We start from the raw sequence: 22,308 nt of genomic DNA, 5'->3' as shown, positions 1-22,308 counted from the left end.
TGCATGACGATACAAACATGCCATACCTTTCTGCAATTAATATTATATATATATATATATATATATATATATATATATATATATATATATATATATATATATATATATATATATATATATATATATATATATATATATATATATATATAGACACACACACACACACACACACACACGTATTCACCAAATCCTGATTGCGAAATGTATTGCGCCAGTTAATTTTTTTTTCCAGTAATCATCTAACTTTATAACAGAAAAAAGAAAATATTTAAAAATCCCAATATATGTTCCGAAAATCAGGGAATTTGCCTTGAAATAATTTAGAAGGCGGTTGCTACTGAATCAAAATCTGTGTGTGTAGGGGGGGGGGAGTGTTGTGTTAGCGTAACAATATAACAAACTTATACTTTAACGTTACTTTAATTTTGTTCATTTCACGACAGTTTGCTATATGCCCCCCCCCCCCAATAAAAAATAATCAACATGAAATCTATATTTAAATTTAAGAAAAATGTTTGCTGGGAGAAAAAGTGATAAAGTGTACCCCCCTCCCCTTTTGATGTTTGACGCTATCTGCCTGAAATAATTATTTATTACAGAAATAAACATGTTGATAGCTTTAAATAAAAATATACCCATGGAAAATACGTTACCTGACGTTTTCAATGTTACATAGCTTTTCGCATGATTTTCAAAAGTCACGTGATCAATGACCCGTTTCCCCTTATTATATAGGCATTGTAATTGTTCCAAAGTCTAAATGTTTGTGTTTGGACCGGAATCAACCAGCAGGAGGAACAAATAATGCATAAAATGCATTAATAACAGTTTCCGTCCTTGAGCAAGAGAAGGAAACATTAAGTTTAAAACTTTTGATATCATATGATATGATATTCATACAAGTTTTGTTCTTAACTTCTTCAGCAGAATGAATGAGACTTTAAATAGTTTGAACGCTGATTTTTCTGTTCGATTTACGCCTCTCATTGTTATTCTTGGAATCGCAATGATGATTGGAGTAGTCGGAAACTGTTTTGTGATTCACATAATTAGGAGAAAGACCGAATTGTCATCCAGTGAAATATTCATCATGTGCCTATCAATACACGATTTTATCACGTGTTTTGTAGGAATACCCGCAGAGATATATGGCTTATTGCATTCAATCAATTTCACCTCGGACGTGGCATGCAAGATGTTGAAAGGTATACAAGGTGTATCAATAATGACGTCATCTATATTATTGTTGTCGGTTACGTATGATCGGTACAGGCGAATATGTAAGTTAGAAAGGAACATGAACCAGAAAACGACGAAAAGTATATGCGTGTTGTCTATGGTAATAGGAATTTTGGCAGCCAGTCCTATATTCGTTTTCTACGGGAAGGAGACGGTCCATCTAAAGAATTACAATGAGACAGGGTCGGCATGTTCTATTTCTGACTTGTACAGAAATTCCACAGCTCTCCTGGCTTACTTTGGACTTCTAGTTATCTATTTTGTCAGCTGTATTGTGGTTATAATCTTTGCTTATTCACGAATAAGATCTGGTATCGTGACCTCCCAAGCGGCTCTTAACAAGACGCGGACATCTTTGGACCCAAGACAGATGAACGCCGTCAGATACAAAGTCCAGGGTAGGCGGTCTTCTTCTGCAATCACTAACTCTGAAGTTAATATCTTCAGTTTATCTACCACGACTAACACAGAAATTGAGAACAGGGATAGAGAAACAATATCTAGTACTGCATCGACAGCCCTGGGACAGTCCAACGTCAATAACCAAACTAGTCTTCATCAGACATTGCCAACAAATGAAAGCATGACGATGAAAGTTCATCGCAGGAGAACATTGCACAGGCGTACAAGACGAATGACCCTTGTCTTTATGTACATAACTATAGCGTTTGTCCTCAGCTTTCTGCCGTACTTAATTGCTGCAATTCTTCTCAGTACTACTGAGCACCTTGAAGAAACACTCGGTGAAGAGATGCACGTTTTCTTCAAGTTTTGCCTCAAGTCTTATTTCTTAAGCAGTGTAGTTAATCCTTTGATATATGGATTCTTTGGTTCAAGATTTAGAAAAGAATGTAATCGATGTTTTTCAAAACTTTACAAATAGACTATCATTTTGATTTGGGATTTATACTCAATCTGAAAAAAATGACCAATCACTTCGAATACCTTTTTTAAACATTTTGAATTTTTTTGAAAGGGAAAAATACGTTTGAGTGAATTGTTTTTATAATTATACTTTTTTCTGATGGTCTTTAAAACAATGAGAAATTGATTGATATTACAAAGAATAAGCTTTAAGTCAAAATCTAGTAAATGATTCCAGATTGTCTTTTTGGTGCTATGATTATTACGACATTATAATTGATTTGATGAATCTTTTTCTGTACGCTTCGGAATTATAGGAATTATGTAGAAAATGAAATAAATTCTTTACAAACCAATTTAACATGATTTTAAAGAGGGGGTTAAAACTCAAAAGCTTGTTAAATGACATTTTTGGAGGGACTATAGGCATTCTAGATATATTTTTATTAGTCAAAAATGGATAAAATCCGAGATTTGGTAATTATTTCCTTCATATTTCATACAAAATGAGAGTCTAAAACATGGTTTTTCGATCTTTGTGTTAACTAAATATTAAGCCCAGGCTCACCCTATCAAACAAAGATATTGTTATGAAGCATCTTTAAAAAAAAATATATCTTGAATTTCATAAAACTGGAGGCACCTACCATTTAAAAGATTGACCTAATGCATTTTAACAGTATACAAACTGTACTACTGTATGGGAGCTGAGGGTTGTTGATAAATTAGATCGAATGATTAGTGAAATGTAGTTTTATTTGGTTTAATAGAAGGATCAGAAATTTTCAGAGATTTTCAAAGAACGATATGGAATAGTGCTTTATCAGATCTTTATTCTAGATTATTATTTGAATAAACAGAGTTCATGAAACCAAGTGTTGATGTAAAATACAAGTAAAATTTAAGGGTTTATCTAAATGACTGGAGTTTGACTTGTTTCAAATAGACAAAATTGTCCTTGAGTTTGATAAAGGAATGTACTAAAGTTCAGAAGTGCCTGTCAACGTTAGTTAGATAAAAGTTTTAGAAAATTGAAATGTTCAACAGGAAAATGAATCCATATTTCTATCCGAAACTGACAACACTGTTCACTTTGCTGTATTTTCCTGTTGACAACCTCTGTATTTACGGTGATTTTTATACTGTGTTTTTGCTTCTGATTCCTCAATGAGACCTTTTTAAGATAAATGATTAAATTTTTGCGAAGTTTATCAGTGTCCTTTTCAAAGTTTTTGTAATCCTTTTGGAGGATGTTCATTCTACCGTGACTCCTATAACTACCTTGACTTCATTCATCAACATCTAACATTGGGTGATGTAACGTTCTGATTTACATATGTCAAATAAGAAAAGCGAAACTACGACACTACATCACATCAACTACCGACTCATTCATCTCTTGCGCCGAAAAGTAGTACATAGTAGTAGTAGGTGTATAGTTTTCTACCAACGGTTTCTGGATCCGACACAAACATTTTTTAAACAATGACACATTTTTCATATTTAGTGTTATATTATAAGACACATTTATTCCTCACGGGTTTCGATTTTGTGCTATCAGAAAGCCTGGCCATATTTCAGGATGTGCCAAAAAAAAAAAAATCTTAAAAACGCTATTACCGATGTCTAACTTGTTGAGGAACAGCGTGTGTGTTATTTATACAAAACGTAAATTCTGTGTCAAAGTACAACTCAATCATTTAGGAAAACCCGAATCTGTGGTTGTCAGAAGTTCAGAATATCGCTATGTATTCTACGAAATATCAGCAAATGAAAGTACCATACAGTTATTATCAACAATGCCTAAGTTATGTGTGTGTTAAATATTTAAGCAGCAAATATAAAACATTATTGAATTTTTTGTGATTAAATGAATGTACTCAATAGTCTTATTTTAAAGAAGAAATGTGCATATTGAAAACTATGTTCTTTATTTCAACGAAATCTTTTATTAATTAGTGAAAGGCAACTTTTTATTTATTACAATTGTTTTGGAATTTGATTTGATTGCATTGACTCTGCAGAAAAACACGAATTTCAAAGAGCATAAAACCAACATAGTCTTGACGGGCTTAAAAATTCTCAAACATGTTAAAACAAAATGTTAAATAGACATTATAAAAAAAAATCACTTTTTATCATGTTTGATTTGGACAAGTTTAGGTCAGCAGTGCCTAGTATTATGAAAAATCTTAAAAATCAAAATTCCAAATTATCATCGATTGACAAGGGGAATATGTGCCCAGTAACAAGATAGGGATTAATCCGTCATTGGGTTTTAAGTTTTTATGTTTTAAATTAAGACTTTTTTTTTAAATTTTAAAACGTAAAGTATTGAATTAACAATTTTACACACGTACATTCTTACACTGAGTAAACGCTATCGTTCATGTCTAATTTTGTTTAAAGTAAAACGTATTAATAAGTTAAAAAAGTAGCTTTTTATTAAGCAAACCAGAGCAAAAAATCTGTACTGAAAATGATGGCATTTTCATCAGCAAACGGTTAATTTATGACTGTTTTAAAGAAAAGTTTAAGTTGTAGTTGCCATTTTAAAGTTTGTTTCCACATGAACATGAAAATAAATATCGTGGAATTCAATCGATTTTATTATCATATATTCTGAATCATGTGCCAATTGGAAGATGTTTATTTTGTAAACATGAAATGATTTATTATTTAATTTGTTTAGCTACCAGCCCTCTTCATTCCCCTTTTAGAATTAGATAAGTCACCCTATCTTACAACTTTTGAATGAATTAATATTGAAAGAATGCATTGACCAATTTTCATGTAGACATATTTAAGTTTTTAGAGGTACCGTATTCCATTTTGTACAATGTTTGTACGCTGTGGCTTTTACGCGATATTTAAATGTCAGCTGACACATAATCACCGCCTTTACCTAAAATCTGCCAAAACGAAATGATACACCTTCACTCCATTATTCATAAAATATGATGGAGTGCAGTACGTTTTCAAAATGTCTGAACTGAAGGTTTTTTCTTTATTTTTATTTTCTGACAGGGATTGCTTGTAAATAAATACCACAGCCAACACTTTTTCGGATAGTTTGTGTAGTTAATTATTTCCAATTTATCCACGTTTTTTGATGGAAACGTTGTGTTTTGAAATAATAATAACTTAACTTATTACTTTACATTTTAAAATGAATAGAATAATGACAATACATCAATTTAGAGTAAACAGCCATTCCAGAGAGAGAGAGAGAGAGAGAGAGAGAGAGAGAGAGAGAGAGAGAGAGAGAGAGAGAGAATAAGTTAAAGTCACTAAACGAAAGCACCAACGAGGAGTGGGCAGACTTGATAATATAAATCCCAAGATAAAAATAGTTGGTGTTTTCCCTACAGCGTTTTTACTGACGCAGAAAATATTCAGTGTTCATTCCTTAATTCTAAATACAATGAATATTTATTGAATGATTAATGAAAACGTGATTACTTTCATATCTTATATTTCGTAATTGATTTGTCCGATGAAGATTAGATTTCAAAAATTAAAGTATAATACCTCTGCCCAGTGCAATCGTGCTAGAGTTATACATCAGTAGAAAATTTAGCTAAAGATTTTTCTTTGGCGGGATAAACTTCTAAATCCTTCAACAGTTTATTAATCTGATCTGCAACTTAGCTTCATAAAGGTGTAGCTCCAACTTAAGGAATTACAAAAGGAATGATTCTAACTATAAAATGTACCTACTAAAAAGTGATGAATGGATGTATTCGCTTGAATGATGTCACACACATATCATTACGAAGTCTTTAAAATAAGCAATGCAAATTTGTTTTGAGTAAGCAATAACTTATACAGATGATTAATTTATACATCATAGTTGTTTTCATGGACCACTGAATTTCTAAATACCGATTATAAAATTTCTCAGGTTTTTGTTTTTCATTTATTGTAGAGGAAACTTCGAAAAGGTAAAAGTCTGATTGTTTAAAACATTTATAAAGATATACTATATTGTTTATCTTTATACATGTTTCCAGACAATTGTTACTTCATATTAATGTTATATCAGAAAAATATTTGAGAAAGACTTTGTGTTATCAAAAATGTAAAAGTATTTAATCTGTTGAAATAATCTATTCTTTAAATTGATTTGAATGTACGATTTTGTTTGAAAATCAGTCATGTATCATTAATTAAACAGACAAACATTAGAAGTGGCTGTATCATAAAACAATTTCGTTTATAATATCAACATTTTCGACGACGTTTGATTATCGTGTGACAATCATAATTGAAATATGAAAGTATGTGAAATCGGGTTTAAAAGTAAATGAATGTCATCCATGTTTATTCCAATATTTTAAAAAAATTAAATTAAGCAATTAAAACTTTTATCTACTAGCATCATCATGCTGCTGCTGTACCTAGGAATTGCGTTTGTCGTAGGAGCCAGTGTTAAGGCCCAAGGCCGGAGAGACTGTGTCATCGTGAGTAAAATCCAAATTAACAAAAAAACTTTATTAAATGTCTTTGAGAATCATATAAAAAAATTGGAAGCAAAGTTTAAGAACAGAGATTATATAAGGAACACCAGCCAATTTTTACATTAATTATAATATGGCTGCATAAATTTAATTTGAAACACTGGGACATTCAAAACACTTATGAAAATCTTTTAATATAAAATGCAAACGTAGTGCAAAACTAAGCAACTTTGACACAAGACCTAAAGAAAAAAGGAAGTTTTACAAAATGGGATCAGTATTATCTGTGAAACCATTGATTTAGCAAAAGTCTGCGAGCAAGGTCGTATATATAATGATAATTCTTATTCATCTATCTCTTGGTTAAATAATTATAATTGGTGTCGCGGTGTGAGAAAGCCATGCTTTGTAAAAACCTAAAATCGTGGAATAATGAACAAATTCATTATCGTAAATTGATTTTGCTGATGTAATGAATCTTAGTAAGAAACAAGAAATCAAAACAGCCAATGTTATAAAAAGAGATATTTGTTAGATTACTAAACAAATGTTTATAAAGCTGATCAGGAAGCAAAGTACTACATGATGTGGCAGAATACAGTATGTGATTATACTTACTGGCTGTACATTATTACCAAAACTGCTTATGTAAGAATTGAATATTGTCAACCTCTTGTCAATATGTACAACTGATTTTAAAAGGTGAAAGTGTAAAAATACTTCATCTTTTAACAAGATTTAAACTCTTAATGAATACTTCTGCATTAGAGAATAGGCACCTGATCCTATCTCTATCTTTTTGGAGGTCCGTGTTGCTCTGCTTTGAATTTGTATTTCGTTTTATGGATTTTTGAGATGGTTCACGGTTTGTTATTGTCATTTTTTCATTAGTATAAAGTCAAAATTTGTGATTCAAGTGCATAGAATTATAACGATTTTGTTTAAACATTACATCAATCTCTAAAGATTTAAAGCATTATCCACTAAATATTTGGGTAACCAGATATCCTTGAAAACACGTAAATGTTCTGAATACAATAAATTATACACACAACCATTTATAGATGATATATCATATCATATTTCATTTTTAACACATCAGATCTTTGCATCCTATTTGTATTTTTCAGATTTTAGACCAGGACACGTGTCGCCAGGGATATCGATGTGTTCGGGGACAGTGCAGACCCGATATAGGTAAATATACACATAGTTTCAAAAATCAATCTCCTATTAGATGTGTTATGATGGTGTCATTTTGTAAATTTTGAATTTACTGGGTGGCAGTAAATACAAAATTTACAACATGACACACTGCAACCCGGTAAATTCAAAATTTACAACATGACAGTGGAGTTGATGTAGCTTAATTATTCAATTATTAAAGGAAATATATAAATCAGTATAAATGACTAGCAGATTGAGGATTTAATAAGCCTCAAAATGGGCTGAATGTAATTGTACCTAGACTTTAGAAAAACCAGTCTTTAAGCCAAGTTACATGTTGTTAAATCTGAAATTTTATTCTTAAAATCAAATGACGCTTCTATTTTGTCAATACATTAGCTTAACTTTTAACAAGCTTGACAGTCGCTGCTTTATACCATACACACTATTTTCCCATTGGCAAACCCTAACTGATTCTTATCAATTACAGGTATTTAGTTTGTTACATTCCTAATTAAAAGTTTTGTTTGTATTTCAGGTCAGCCGAATGAATGCTCAATGGTAAGATTTCCAGAGACTTTAAAACATTCTGACACGGCAAAACGGCCACTTTTTTGTGAAAAAAGGATGAATAAGTATTTTATTGATTCTTTGATTTTAAGTTGTAACTTTGACTGATAGCCTGTTAGATGTCTTACATCAGACATTATTCGAGAACGTCCTAGTTAAGGAGTGTATCGTATTATTTATTTTTTCAGACGAGGCCTTGCAGACCTAATTACAGATGTATTCAGGGCTTTTGTGTTCCAGGTAAGTATTTTATATTGAAATGTCCCTATAACTGTAACTTAAGAGAAAAAATCTTGAAGAAGTTTTATTATATTGAACCCTCTGTCTTTAAATTAATTCTATTATTGTCAACACAAAATGCAAAGGATTTGTGTAATTTAGTTAAATATATTAAGAATGCTTTTGTGATCAGAAAACTTCATGTATAAACTTGCCTTTTTCAAGTGACCAGTATATGTATCGTAACATGTGTATATTGTATATGTCTATGAGCTGTACGGCTGTTGACCAATAAATACATACCAGTATAAGTAAAAGCAATTGACTAGAAAAGATGCGTGTAATAATTTAGTTTAAAGTTGTCGTTATTCGAAGAAAGTCACACACCTTGTGTGAACTCATCTAAACAATTTCGTATCGACAAACATGTGTTTAGTATAAAACGGTTTATTATTGTTTGTTGAAAATGTTTAATGGGTCCAAAAATGAGCCATCATGGATTTTAACTTAAATCTTCTGTTATTTTATGTTCAAACGCAGATTTGTAACGAAAAATTAGAATTTTACTTAATTAAGGTCTTCCGTTGAAAACGGAAGACCTTATAGTGATTGTAATGTTTTTTCTTTCTTTCTTTCTCTCTTTCTTTTTCCCCCCTTTTTTTCGGCAGAATTTCTCAGAGATGGCTTAATAGATTTCCCTGAAATTTTCAGGGATGATAGAAAATGATAATATCTCGAGGTATTTTTTTTTCATTTTTTCAAAATTCATTTCCGGTCGTCCGTTTCCTGTCCCACGTCAAAAAACCTTGTTCCCTCGAGATCTCAGAATCGGCAAGCACTTGGACATCCAAACTTTGTGGGATGATAGACCTATAGCTGTAGATGTGTTTAAACTATTTTGTTTTGTTCGTCGTAACTTCCGGTCGTCACCGGAAGCACTTCAAAAATAATTATTTTTACGCATTAAATTCCTTTTCGATATGATGAATGTATAAGTATAAATCTATACATAGGTTATCTATGCGATGCTATATCAACAAAAAAATTCTACTTCCGGTGAGATATCTCAATTATCTCAGGTAGCTTTTTTAAAACACATTTTGTACCCACGAGATCTCAGAAACTAAAAGTGATCAAAGCAGGAAACTTTCACGGATGAGAGACATTTGGTTGAAAATGTGTTTAACCAGTCTCATTCTGTCGACCGTCACTTCCGGTCCACACGGGAAGAGTTCAAACAAATCAAGCTGTTTATCCGTTTAACTGTTTTCATTCGATAGTTTCAGTTACTTTGATAAGTAATAATGTGAGATAGGCAAGTTAACAAGAAATAATAAATTAAATTTTCATTGAGCACTTCCGTTTGTCCGTTTCCTGTCCCGAGACTAAAAACCTTATTTCGACGAGATCTCTAAAACGGTGACGACTTGAACAACCAAACTTTGTGGGATGATAGACTTATGTTTGTATATGTGTTCACGCTATTTTTTTTATCCGGCGTAACTTCCGGTCGACACAGGAAGTACACCCAATTTTGATTTTTTAAAAATATGCTAGTTAATTAGCATGGGATATCATTTTAGCTATAAAAATACAACAGTCATCTACAAATGGTAAAAAAAAATAAAAAAATTCTACTTCCGGTGAGAAATCTTAAATATCTCAGGTAGCCTTTTTTTTTTAAAAACAATGTACCCATAAGAGACCAGAAACTGTGAGATATCAAGACACAAAACTTGTATGGATAATGGACATTTGATTGAACATGTGTTTAAGGGGTTTCATTCAGTCGTACGTCATTTCCGGTTCTCACTACGAAGCGTTCAAGCAACAGAAGTTTTTATTTTTAACTTTAGATTTTTTTAACTTTATACTCAATGTGATTAACAGTAACGTATCGTAGGTAAATGTACTGAAATATGTACTTTTAATTTCTTTAATCACTTCCATTTCTTCGTTTCCGGTCCCGAGACAAAAACCATTTCTCAATGATATATTTACAACAAATTAACAAAAACTTGAACATCCAAACTTTGAGGAAAAACAAAACAATGTATGAAGATATGTTTACCATGTTCTGTATGGTCGAGCCTAACTTTCGATCGTCAAAGAAAGCACTCAAAAATTGACATTTTTTCTTTTTGTTTTGTTTATTTTTTGGGAATTCCTGTACAGTCTATATTATATCCATTTTCTGTTTAAAAGATAAATGGATGTTTTGTACAGATTATTACATGAGGAACGGAAGACCCTTTTGTTGCTATAGCAACAAGAGTCTAGTTCTAAATATGATTGTTTCTCTTAAAGATTATGGTGTACTTTTTGCACGTGATTTACTCACTGAAACTTTGCATTTCATTTATATTTATCTATCAAAATGTTTAAGAACTTTAACGACAACAGAACATGTAATTAGATCCAAATCAAACCTATCATTATCATGAAATGGTCATAAATATAGCATAAGATTAATGTAGGTTGGCTTTTTGATGTGCCTACTTTTATTTTTTATTAGATGCAACCAGCGGATGCGTAAGTACTGTTTGAATATATTGACTCAGTTTAAGAATAATAAATACGTTGGACCATTTCAGTGAAGAAAATATATCAGGCATTTTATCCTTTCTGATTATATGTGTGGATTTTATTCACTAGTTCTGGAAACGATCGATTTTTTTAATCCGTGGTTTTTAAAATATGAAAACTCAAAGTGTGATTTCTGATTATAATTTTTCCGGCGTTTGTCCAGCGGTGTCGCCATCGCAGGCAAAATTTCATGTTTTTATGCTTAAATTTTAAATCAATTAATATTTCAACTGATGGCTGCTTTCACGTTTATTCACAGTAAGGACCAAATATGTTAAGTTTATAAAATCATCCTTTAACAATTTGTCATCTAGAAATGACAATATTTGCAGAAAAATTTATCTATATTCTTTTCATTCAAACTCGTCCAAACTAACGCTCATGAAGCAATTATGCAAATATTCTGCATAAGAATATATGGGGGAACATCTTAATAAATCTTGTATGGAAAGATGAACCGAGTTAAAAACTGATACAAAACGCGGTCTAATCACCAACGTATTGTAGATCCAAGTATGTTCATAACATTCCTGTTAATGATTTTATTACGTTTCCATTAAAATAATATACAGTATCTTTTGATTTTGTGATGTTAAATGGCAATCATACCTAAATCGAGAAGTTTCATTTTTTAAGAGGCAATTATTACATGACCTACAATGTGGCCACTGTAGGTTTAAATATGTTCAAATTAAAAAAAAATATTGTTTATACAGTATCACGTCAACCTAAAATGCTGCATTTTTGATATACTGTACAAATGATCTGATAATGATTTTAAAAATTGATTGAAAAGGGCAAAGAATATAATTTTTTAAATACAATGAGAAGAAGTTTAAAGTTTTCAATTAAAAATACGTAGAATGAGGTGGTTGAAAACTGGCAGAGGAAGAGTTTTTTTTTTTCAGGCGAGCAATGCACACCTTTAGCAAATTGTTTTATTTCGTAGCTTGGCTGCCAATTTCAAGAAAACGTCATTTGTGAAAATGATCGTTGTGTAAGGAGTCCGGGAGGTAAATTGATTTGTTTTACATTGACAAAAACATCAAAGAACATTAAACTATTTTCACTATCCTCTAAAACAACGATATATATTTCAGAAGTTTTTATTAATAAATGAAACGTTTAAATTATGTTCCTGATGGAAATCTATTTTTTCAAAATTACAAATAGACGATTGATATGTTTAAGACAGATTCTTGAATAACATGGCCGACAATTCAAAAGTAAGTTAACCTGATAAATTGTATGTAATTCCAATGTAACCATACCTAACATATTGATTTCCCCTTTGTAACAGCATCGTGTGGACCGTTGTACGAACCTTGTTCAAGAGGCTATTCATGTCAAGCCGGAGTCTGCACATCCACTAGTATGTATATTACACAAATCTGAATCATCTAACTGAATGAAAACCTATTATCTCTCTCTCTCTCTCTCTCTCTCTCTCTCTCTCTCTCTCTCTCTCTCTCTCTGGGTAGGGGGTTGTATGTATCATAACCATTAAAATGAGTACATTTGGAATACTTATTGTAGAGCAATACTCTCTCAAAAATTCTTTGACGTTCGTTGATGCCTAAATAAAACTATAAGTTGACAATGATGCAAGGTGTGTGTAATTCTTGCTGCGCTCGCCAGAATGGTAGCACCGTAAAACATATTAAGACATGAGTTAATTTTAAAGTAAGGTTTGCGGCTTGCATTTTTTAGAGGTTGTACCAAAGTTACATACCATTTTGTTCACTTTACTAAAGTCTTTTTTCTCATGACATTCAAATGAATTTTGCCCGTCCCGTTTTATAACTACAAAATGTCAAAGTTCATGATTTCCAATTTTCATTTTGATGAAATGTAAACAATTTCGTGAAACTATGTTAATTTTATATGTGACTATTATGGGGGTTATTTATGCTTAAAATGTTCGAAAATAATATCACTATTTATATCATGATTCACTTTTATTAATTTCTGATGAACTATCTTAAAATAAAATAAAATGCAACAACAGTCTTAATTTTGGACTACCATTTTGTAAACAAAAACATCCTATTTGAAACCTTTCCAAGTCCACCGATTTCAGGAAAAACTAATCTTAGAATATGTGTAATCTGATGTTTCTAAAACACTATTCAAAATCATATGATGCGGATTTCGTTTTCGTGGAAATTCAAAAAATGCTTGTGTCCCCTTATTTTTTCATTGATACTAAAAAAACCCGCGAAATAAAAAAACTGAAATCAATTATTACGTCATATAAATTTTTACGTCATAACTGAAATAAAGGGTAGTTGGTGTTACGTCACAATGAAAATGAAAATGAAATTATCTCCCTGTAACCGCAAACCTTACATTAGATACGGATGTAAATTAAAGATTTCTTCAAACTGGAACACTAATTAACAACCTGAAATATTTCTTAGGTTCACCAAGATGCAGACGAGTAAGTATCTTATAATCCAACTCCTCAGCTAATGGATTGGAAAAAAAATGAAATTGAATTGATTGAATCAAAATGCTATCTTTTATAAAAAAAATATACTTTAGCTGCAAGTATTTAATCTACTCTGAATGCTAGCGTTTATCTATTCTCAAATTAAGACCGAAGAGAATTGCTTCATGTATCTATCTAATAATTAAATGTCAATGAAATTTAAAGTTGTTAATTGAATTTTAATAACAGGATAGAGATTGTACAAGTATTGAACATTGCCGGCAGGGAGTGTGTGTTCCCAGAGGTTAGTTTTATATTATTTAGTGCAGCTTGTTGATTAACATTTATTGATATTGGCTTAAACCTTCAACGTTTAACGACAACTAACTGCAATTTGCATCAAACTTTTTTTTTGAAATTGAATTTAATAAATAATTTTTCCTTGTTATATCAATGTAGCGCATCCAGAAAAGATTGAGTTCCTAATTTTATTTATGAATATCCGTGTCTAATCTAGTTTATGCCCGTTGTTGTTACATGCAAGTAGTTAATGAAGTCCTTTAAAACATGTCAAAATATGTTTGTGATTTTATTTTTATAATTTTAAACGTGTTAAATAGCTTGTTTTATGATTGCACCATTTTAATTATGTAAACTTCTTAAACAAGACCTTGATTTTCATGTTAAAGACGACACAACAGAAAACACTTTTATAAATACCACCACCAAAGAACTATATATGATATTAGTCAAATTTGTCCCCCATAATTCGCAATTTTTAAAGTGATTCAGGTACAATAATTTGTTGTGTTATTTTATAAACGAGTTGACATTAAATATGTTTTTCACCTATTTATTTGATTTATATGCACTCACTTGCAGTATATGACGTCAGAAGTGTAGCTATTTTTATAATTCAATCAAAATCAGTCAAAAATTGACATTTTTCTTATCTTTTTTAAAATGGGAAATATAGAGCGACTTTTTGAACAAGAAGGAACTTTTTGTCACTAATAAGTACTGGAGAGATACATCTTCGGTGAAAATATTTTGTTTGTTCAAGGAGTCGCTCAATGTTTCCTTAAAGAAAAACTGCTTCAAAACAAGCCATTTCATGCTAAAAATGCGAAAATGGCGGGAAAAGGTAAATTTCATGATGTCATATTTTTAAATTGCGGGTACTAAAAACAAAATGAAAATTATGAAAAAATTTCAAATGTATATTTGTACAAATAAAACAAAAAATGACAGTAAAATGACAATGTTCATTCAAGGGGGCCATTTTAAGCTCAAACCATATATAGTCCTGACGATATTCAATACATTTGTAATACTTTTTCTTATTTTCAAAAATCATCACTCCTTTGACATTCAAGTATTGATGATTTTTGAATTTAACAATTAAGAAAAATTTAAATAGATAATAAGATAATTAGGTCACGTAAGTCACTCAGGTGATCTATTACCATTGGTCTTCTCCCTTCGTCGTGCGTTAACAATTTTACATTTTTAACTTCCTCTTAAAAACTACAAGGGCAATAGTTGCTATTTTTAGTGTGAAGCATCTCTATGTTAAGATTAATCAAAATTTTGAAATTCATGGCTCTACCATCCCGGGGGTGTCATAGGCGGGGCCAAATAAACAAACAAGCCATATTTCCAAAAATGTTATTCTCCATTTCCAAACATGTGGGGGAAACTTAATGCATTGTAATACAAAAATATTCTTCTCTACTCCTACATACGTTTGAGAAAAACTAAATGCATGGTTACAGTATGATGTCCATGAAGCCCTTTAGCAAATGTGCGAAATTGATGACCCCTGGTAGGTACAAGGGTTCAGGCCCCAAGGTAGGGATCAATATGGCTATGTAGTAAAAATATATTAAATCTTTAAAAACTCTTCTTCTCTACTTCCATCTATTAAAAATTGAGATATTTTGCCATAAAATTACAAAATGCCTGCACCAGAGTAACTGGTTACACCTTTAGTGTATCATCACGTGTGAGTTAATGTCCGTAAGCATAAATTGAATATTATCTGATAAGTTATTATTGAGAAATTAATTGAAAACCTACTTTCAATTTCGAAAAACCAGCCCGAAATAGTTAAAATGAGAGTTAGGTGGTGGAAACGTTTTGGCGGATTCAAGTCAGAAGGATTTTGTATCGAAGTATATGCTTGCAATGAAATAATATTGTATGATTCCGTAAAGAATGAATATATCTAGTGAAAACATATTTAGCGTTTGCATAGAAATTAAAATATGACAAATGTTGAATAAATAAAATGAGCCAATTCGTTTCTTGAGTGCGTGATTTTAGTTTTGATGGATAGAACTTTTCAGTGTAGGGCGAATTAATCACATTGGACTTGACAACTTTGGTTTAAGATATGCAAAAAATATATTATTTTGTTGATTATGAAATAATTCTATACCACTACAGATTTGTAGAAAACCTTTTGTATTGAAGTGTTAAGTATGAGCAGATTGTTATAACAACTCTATGTCTGTGTGAATTAATGATTATGCAAAAACGGGGAAGTTGCATTTGGGAGTGGGGTGACAGTATTTTATCTGAAATTGTTATTTGGGAGAGTGGTAACAGTTATATTGTGATTTGACCTTAAGAACAAAATTTAGAAAAAGAGATACCACGAAGTATACACCCACTCCCTAATTTGAAATAAAATAAAAAAGTTTGTAATTTTTTCCCAGTCAGCTGCAACAAAAAATGTGTACACATGACGCATTGTCTCATGTTATTGTATAAAGTTGCAATAATATCCACGCTTGCGCGGGATGCCATCTAGTATAAATATTATCGAGAAAACTAAATGTATTGTAATGATGTCTATGAAGCCATTTACCAAAATTGTGGTTTTTATGTCAGGGGTTCAGGCCATTGGGCGGGGCCAATGCGCCTACATAGTGAAATTGTATTGATTTAAATTTTCTTCGTTGTTGGAGATAGTCATGCATTGTTATTATGTTCATAATATTCTAATGTTCAATGGTAAGATTCATGGTTCCCAGGCCACGAGACAGATGTTGAGGCGGGAAGGGGAGGGGGGTTAATATTATCATATATTGAACGTGTATTTTTATTAAGTGTACCGGTATTTGCTGTTTGTCATCCATGAACAAATTTAACCTTTTCCTGAAAACTTAACAGTAAATTGTCACTTAGCAATATTGAATTGATATATGTTCTATTTTAGGAAATTTACTATATTATCAAAAATATTCTCTACTTCCGCACATCTGTAAGAAAAACTGAATTTATAATTATGTAAACCAGGAAGCCCTCTGTATTTGTATAAGTGTCCTAAGGGGGAAGTGTCTGTCTGGTTCATGGGGATCCGGACCATTTGTTTTTGTTTTTGATAAAACATGTTACGAGCCACCTTTAGTTTATCTATTAAAAATATAAACATAAAATCTTGAAAGTTAACAAATAAGAGGCAATTATTTACTACCAATTTCTTGTTTACAAAATTCTAGGAAGGAATATGGTGGGTGGTCATTACCATATTTTAGATTTTATTTTACTCCAGAATGTAGATTAATAAAATTCATATATGAGAATCCTCAAAAGGTCTGTCTGGTTATGGTACTAGGTGACCGTTAAGGTCCGTTGGTTTTTTGTTTATAATATGAGAATTAGCGCTTTACGTGAGTGTAAATCATTAGCTGTTATTAAAACATATCTATACTACTATATTAAAATAATAGACTCGAATTTTTAGTCTTTAATACCGAGAAATCGGAAGAATACTGTCTTTTGTTTTATATATTTTAAACATCTTTGGTACTTGAAGATTACCAATTTGTTTTTATTTTTTCTCAGTTAAGCTTCGCTAATTAATAATCAACGAAAATTCCTCAAAAAATCCCGGAAATCACCTGGATTTTTTGGATTTTACAATCTTGCACTTGCGCAATACATTCACACTAACGGGATCTTTAGTTTATATTTGTTTCCACAATATCACATCTGCCTGAATAAACTCAGAAATGATAATACAAATACGGTTAAATTTTAATTGGACTTTTGCTATATATTTTGTTCATATAAATTAATGATTTCTTATGAGAGAAAGTATAAAATAACAAATATAAATTTCAACTAAGCACTTACTTTCATCTTCGTGATGACAAAAAATATTTGATTACATGCAAAAATGTTACATTATATTTGTTAGGAGAGTGAAGATAGAATATGTTTTATCGTTTAAATTAATAATGTCCTACAGACCCAGTTTTACAAAGAATATACGTGTACGTTGGTGAAAAGGTGTTGAGTTCTTCCATTCTATGGATTAAATTTTTTAGTTGAAAGGTATTTGCAGTCTCAAAAAGGTTTGTTGTGATGTATTTGACTGTTATTTTCAAGGCAACATCATTCATTAACTTTCTCCAAAATCGTTCCAGAGCGATTCTGCAATTTTCTGCTACTTTACGGGTATAAGTAAGGGAGGGGCTTTTCCCGAGACACAGTTAGGTTATTCAAACTAAGGAAAGTGTAGTGAAATTAATAGCATTATTGTAGGCTTATAGCTTTGTTATGTAAATGTCAATAATAAGGTGTATCGATGTACCTATTTCTAAATGTCCGATATGCAATGTCAACCCGTGTACGCACGGGTCAAAGTCTAGTAATTTAATATGTAGATACTTGTTCCAGTGTGGTGTTTACCATTGTTTAAGACCAAGTTTATACCCGTATTAACTGATTCTCCTGACCTATAAGATTATTAAATGCAAACAGAAACTATATCATATTTATATAATCTTATAAAGACAACAGCCAATTTTTGTCTTTGTAGAAATTTAAATGCATAATCTCAATTTAAACTTGCATAGGTATTGAATTCATTTAAAAAAAACCCCACAGATAAGCTTGATTAAAAAATAATACTTCCTAAAGTTAACATTTTGAAACTTGTTTGTTGAGAAAATGTAAATGTCTTAAATATTTCTAGGTGGAGATACATGCATGAATGTAAGTACTGAATTAAGATAAGGATCAGATACTCAGATAAAATTCTCAATTGCATCATAGTTTAAGATATTGTTTCAAAATTATTTAAATCAAAATATTAGTTTCTTATAATTACGTGTTGCAAAATTTGCTGCTATTTATAATTGTATATTGAAAATAACATTTAACCTACTTTAAACACGACAACATAATTTAGACCTTTTGCTTTTTGATTCAGAATCGCGACTGTACCTTTAATGAGGAGTGTCGACGTGGAAGATGCGTGCCTAGAATAAACAGTAAGCATGATTATTTGCTTAAAGAGGCTTATTTGACCAATTAGATCGATCTTTAATTTTCAGAAAGAATTGTTTTCAGCTAAGAAGTATGAATTAATCAATGACAATTTAATTTATGTATAATTTAAATTAAAAAAAATTGAACGTATTTTATATCTTTATTCAGAGCTCTTTTTTTCCTTTTTTTCAAGAAAAAAGTTTCAAAATTGTTTAAAAATGACCACGACCATCTAGCATTAAAATATATTCAAAGTTTTTTCAATCATTAATAATTTACAGCTTTTTATTCATATGGATCACAAGATTAATACTTGTACGTTTTTTCCAGCTCCAGAATGTCGACGAGTATGTATAAATTCCTTATATATAATATTTTTTAACTTTGAAAAAAAATGTATAAATCATAATCCATCTGTAATTTAGATAAAACTTCATTTGGTGACATTGATTATCTTACAGAGTCAAATCTATTATAAGAAATACACACGTTTTCCTACGTAGAACCATCCTTTTAACAAGGCAGTAAATGATAGCCAATTATTTTGGTAATAGTTTTCGCTCCAAACTCATGAGAAATGACCTTAAATATTATGTTCTGTGTTTTACTAGGATACCGATTGCCCTTATGGCAGGTGTCAACGAGGAACATGTGTAGGTATGGTATATTTATCCTACTATTATTTAAGTAGCTTTTTACGTAAATAAGATAAATATTTCCTTTTATCATTTTATCATTGAGTACATTTATGCTCAAGATACCTATAATTTGGATTCACCATTTATATCTAAGTATCACAACAAATTTTAAATGCACAATAATAATTTCTGGTATATGATGTGATTTGTTTTGGGATTATGAACAATCTACAAATGTGATTGTTAATGGAGTAATTTTTACATCTAGCTAATTTCTTTTTATTTAAGGTTCACCCACAAACACATGTGATCCCTACCGTGGAGTAAGTGTTTAGATTTTGCTGAAACTGTCATAAGAAAACAATACACATCCGTAAACTGTTGATTAAATATTCACTTTATTCTATGTAGAAATTTTTTTCCTACTATCCGTGACCAAAACCTACTTATTGGATTAAAGAATCATTATGAACAATACAGTTCCGTACCACACGCTCCCGCTTAATGTATCACCTAGAACCCAACATAATGAAATCTATATGTGAAGACTACTGCTGTTCGTTCTGTACAATATATGTACAAAACACAGTCCAACTATATGTGGAATTGCTAATTAATTTATCCAAAACATCTAAGTTATTTAAACGATGCATTCCAATAATTAGTAGGTTATAATTACACTCCATTTTTGTGAAGCATTTTCTACATAAAATTAATGTATTCCTCTTGTGTAAAAGCAAATAATGAGAAAGCTCTTACAATGTCATTTTCCTTTTTTTCAATCGTAGCATTTGTTAATTCTTTTTTAGATACGTTGCAGCAGAGGATACAGATGTGTGAATAGGCAGTGCCTCCCAAATGGTAGGGATTAGTTTAGATAAATCGTTAAGATTATAATTATGTAAGGTTCTCTTTAAAGATTAAGAGATTAAACCTGTTTTATGTATTTTGTCTAATTTGCAAGCGTGATTCTGTTATCTTTATCTTCAAATGAATTGAACATATTTTTTTGACTTAATGTGTCAAAATTGTTCTCTCCTTAATACATACATTATATTATACACTGCCATACAAGTACACATTCAGAGCAATAGCAGTGCAAGTGTTAAAGAAGAAATAAAATATTAATTTTAAAAGTTCATTTTGCATTCAACTATTTCAAACTGACAGAAATATGATATGTTTTTATGTTTGAATAATTAGGTCAAATAATACCAAAAATAATTTTATTTTAAATAGAGTGCTTTGCTAATATTTTGTTTGTTTGTTAATATAGATGAATTTGAATGCGGACCACAGGTAATATAAACATTACATTTTTTCCACGGGGAGCATAATTGCTAGTTTTACCATAAAAAGTGTTTTAATCATATACTTGAATGCTCATCGCAGCTTGTCAATAAACCAATGTTGTAGAAATCATCTTGTTTGTACTAATGGTATTACGTTAACATATTCGTGTATTTGGAAGCTTATTTTTCCTTTTGTTACTGTATTTCATTAATGTATAAACATATCATTATAATATGTGATATATGATGCTGTTCTGTAGATGTAATCAGATCATGATCAGTTCACTTAATTATGTTTCTATAGTGGAGCAGTTAAAAGATTAAACTGTTAAAGGCTTTAAAACAATCACAAAATGATTAAACGAACAGGACCGATTATTTATTCATTCATTTGTTTAAAATAGGTTCTACAGGTACTTTAGGTCAGAGGCGAGCTATCTTTCATTAATTTCTGTTTGTAATATCTCCGCAATGTGAAAATTTCAACTACGTTATTCGAAAGTCATTTTTCATGTTATGTGATATTTTTCTTTGTAGATATATAGTTTCAATGGAAAATTATTGCAATTTTCATGCTATTATAAAAAGAATTGAAAATATTCTAAACCCCAAAAATAGCCTGTTAATGTATCCTGAATTTTTGGGCATTATTAGATTTAAATGAAATAGATAAGGAATAATATTTCATGGGAAATTATCTAATATTGCTGAACTTTTATTGTGTCTTTACTATTTCACACTACTTTCCAGCCTATTCTACTGTATTGACTTTTTAATATTATAGAGGCCCTGTCAATCCGGATACCGATGTCGTATGGGACTGTGTGTGAGAGGTAACTTTAACGAGTCTTCTTAAGTTAAATCGGTTTATATTCTTTATTTCTGTTTTGTTATGTATCTGTTGCTTCACATTGTCTTTCACATGTATTTCCTTTTTCAGATGTAAATCCACAACCTACTTGCCGAACCGTAAGATGATTGATCAGTTTGTCTATGTAATCACCGATGTTAAATACTGGCCTGTTAATGTAATTAATATGACGATCGTTTTTACTTTTTCAGAATAGAGAGTGCCCACCTTACCAACGGTGTGTTCGGGGAAATTGTATCCAAAGTAGGTCGTAATATTGAAAGTCAATATACAAATAATGTAATAAAGTACAAGTATGCGTTCTTTATTCATACATTTGATTAAAGTTTAATGTCGCATTGCTGTGTGTAATAACAACTGTTTATAATTCCAGGAGCTGGATAGACAAAACGTCGGTCTTCTTAATAGAAAGAAACTCAAGAAAGAAAGACAGCAAACATCGATAATAACTCCACGAAAGGGATTTTAATTTTGTTTTTATATTGATCACTTTGTAATTTTATAATATCTAATGTATAATATATGCAAAGGGAAATAATGAAACAAATTTTGATATCATTTTGAGTTTATCCTTATTTTTGGGGTTGAATTACACTAACAAAATTGGCACAGCAACTACCATTAGACTCGTGTAAATTAAGACATTTTCGTTTTAAAAAGCACACCCAAAAACATTTCGACCATGCTC

The 22,308-nt window shown here is 30.8% G+C and overlaps 2 protein-coding genes across 2 annotated transcripts; both read left to right on the top strand.

Moving 5' to 3' along the window:
- Positions 1–888: 888 nt before the first annotated feature.
- Positions 889–3,410, top strand: LOC109617690 (cholecystokinin receptor type A-like). The gene has a single exon (XM_020064267.3). The coding sequence runs from the start codon at positions 929–931 to the stop codon at positions 2,120–2,122; it is 1,194 nt and encodes a 397-aa protein (XP_019919826.3). The 5' UTR covers positions 889–928; the 3' UTR covers positions 2,123–3,410.
- A 2,590-nt stretch (positions 3,411–6,000) lies between these two features.
- On the top strand, positions 6,001–22,132 carry LOC105320756 (prion-like-(Q/N-rich) domain-bearing protein 25). Its single transcript, XM_034447186.2, has 21 exons — positions 6,001–6,047; positions 6,482–6,566; positions 7,694–7,760; positions 8,269–8,291; positions 8,489–8,540; positions 11,035–11,051; positions 12,055–12,118; positions 12,406–12,477; positions 13,526–13,545; positions 13,786–13,840; positions 18,524–18,543; positions 18,761–18,821; positions 19,150–19,166; positions 19,431–19,476; positions 19,746–19,780; positions 20,267–20,318; positions 20,734–20,756; positions 21,534–21,582; positions 21,690–21,718; positions 21,812–21,863; positions 21,994–22,132. The coding sequence occupies exons 2-21, from the start codon at positions 6,489–6,491 to the stop codon at positions 22,002–22,004; spliced, it is 843 nt and encodes a 280-aa protein (XP_034303077.2). The 5' UTR covers positions 6,001–6,047; positions 6,482–6,488; the 3' UTR covers positions 22,005–22,132.
- The last annotated feature ends 176 nt before the right edge of the window (positions 22,133–22,308 follow it).

This window comes from Magallana gigas, chromosome 2 (assembly GCF_963853765.1).
Source record: "Magallana gigas chromosome 2, xbMagGiga1.1, whole genome shotgun sequence".
Classification (NCBI taxonomy): domain Eukaryota; kingdom Metazoa; phylum Mollusca; class Bivalvia; order Ostreida; family Ostreidae; genus Magallana; species Magallana gigas.
This window is presented reverse-complemented; position numbering and strand designations above follow the sequence as displayed.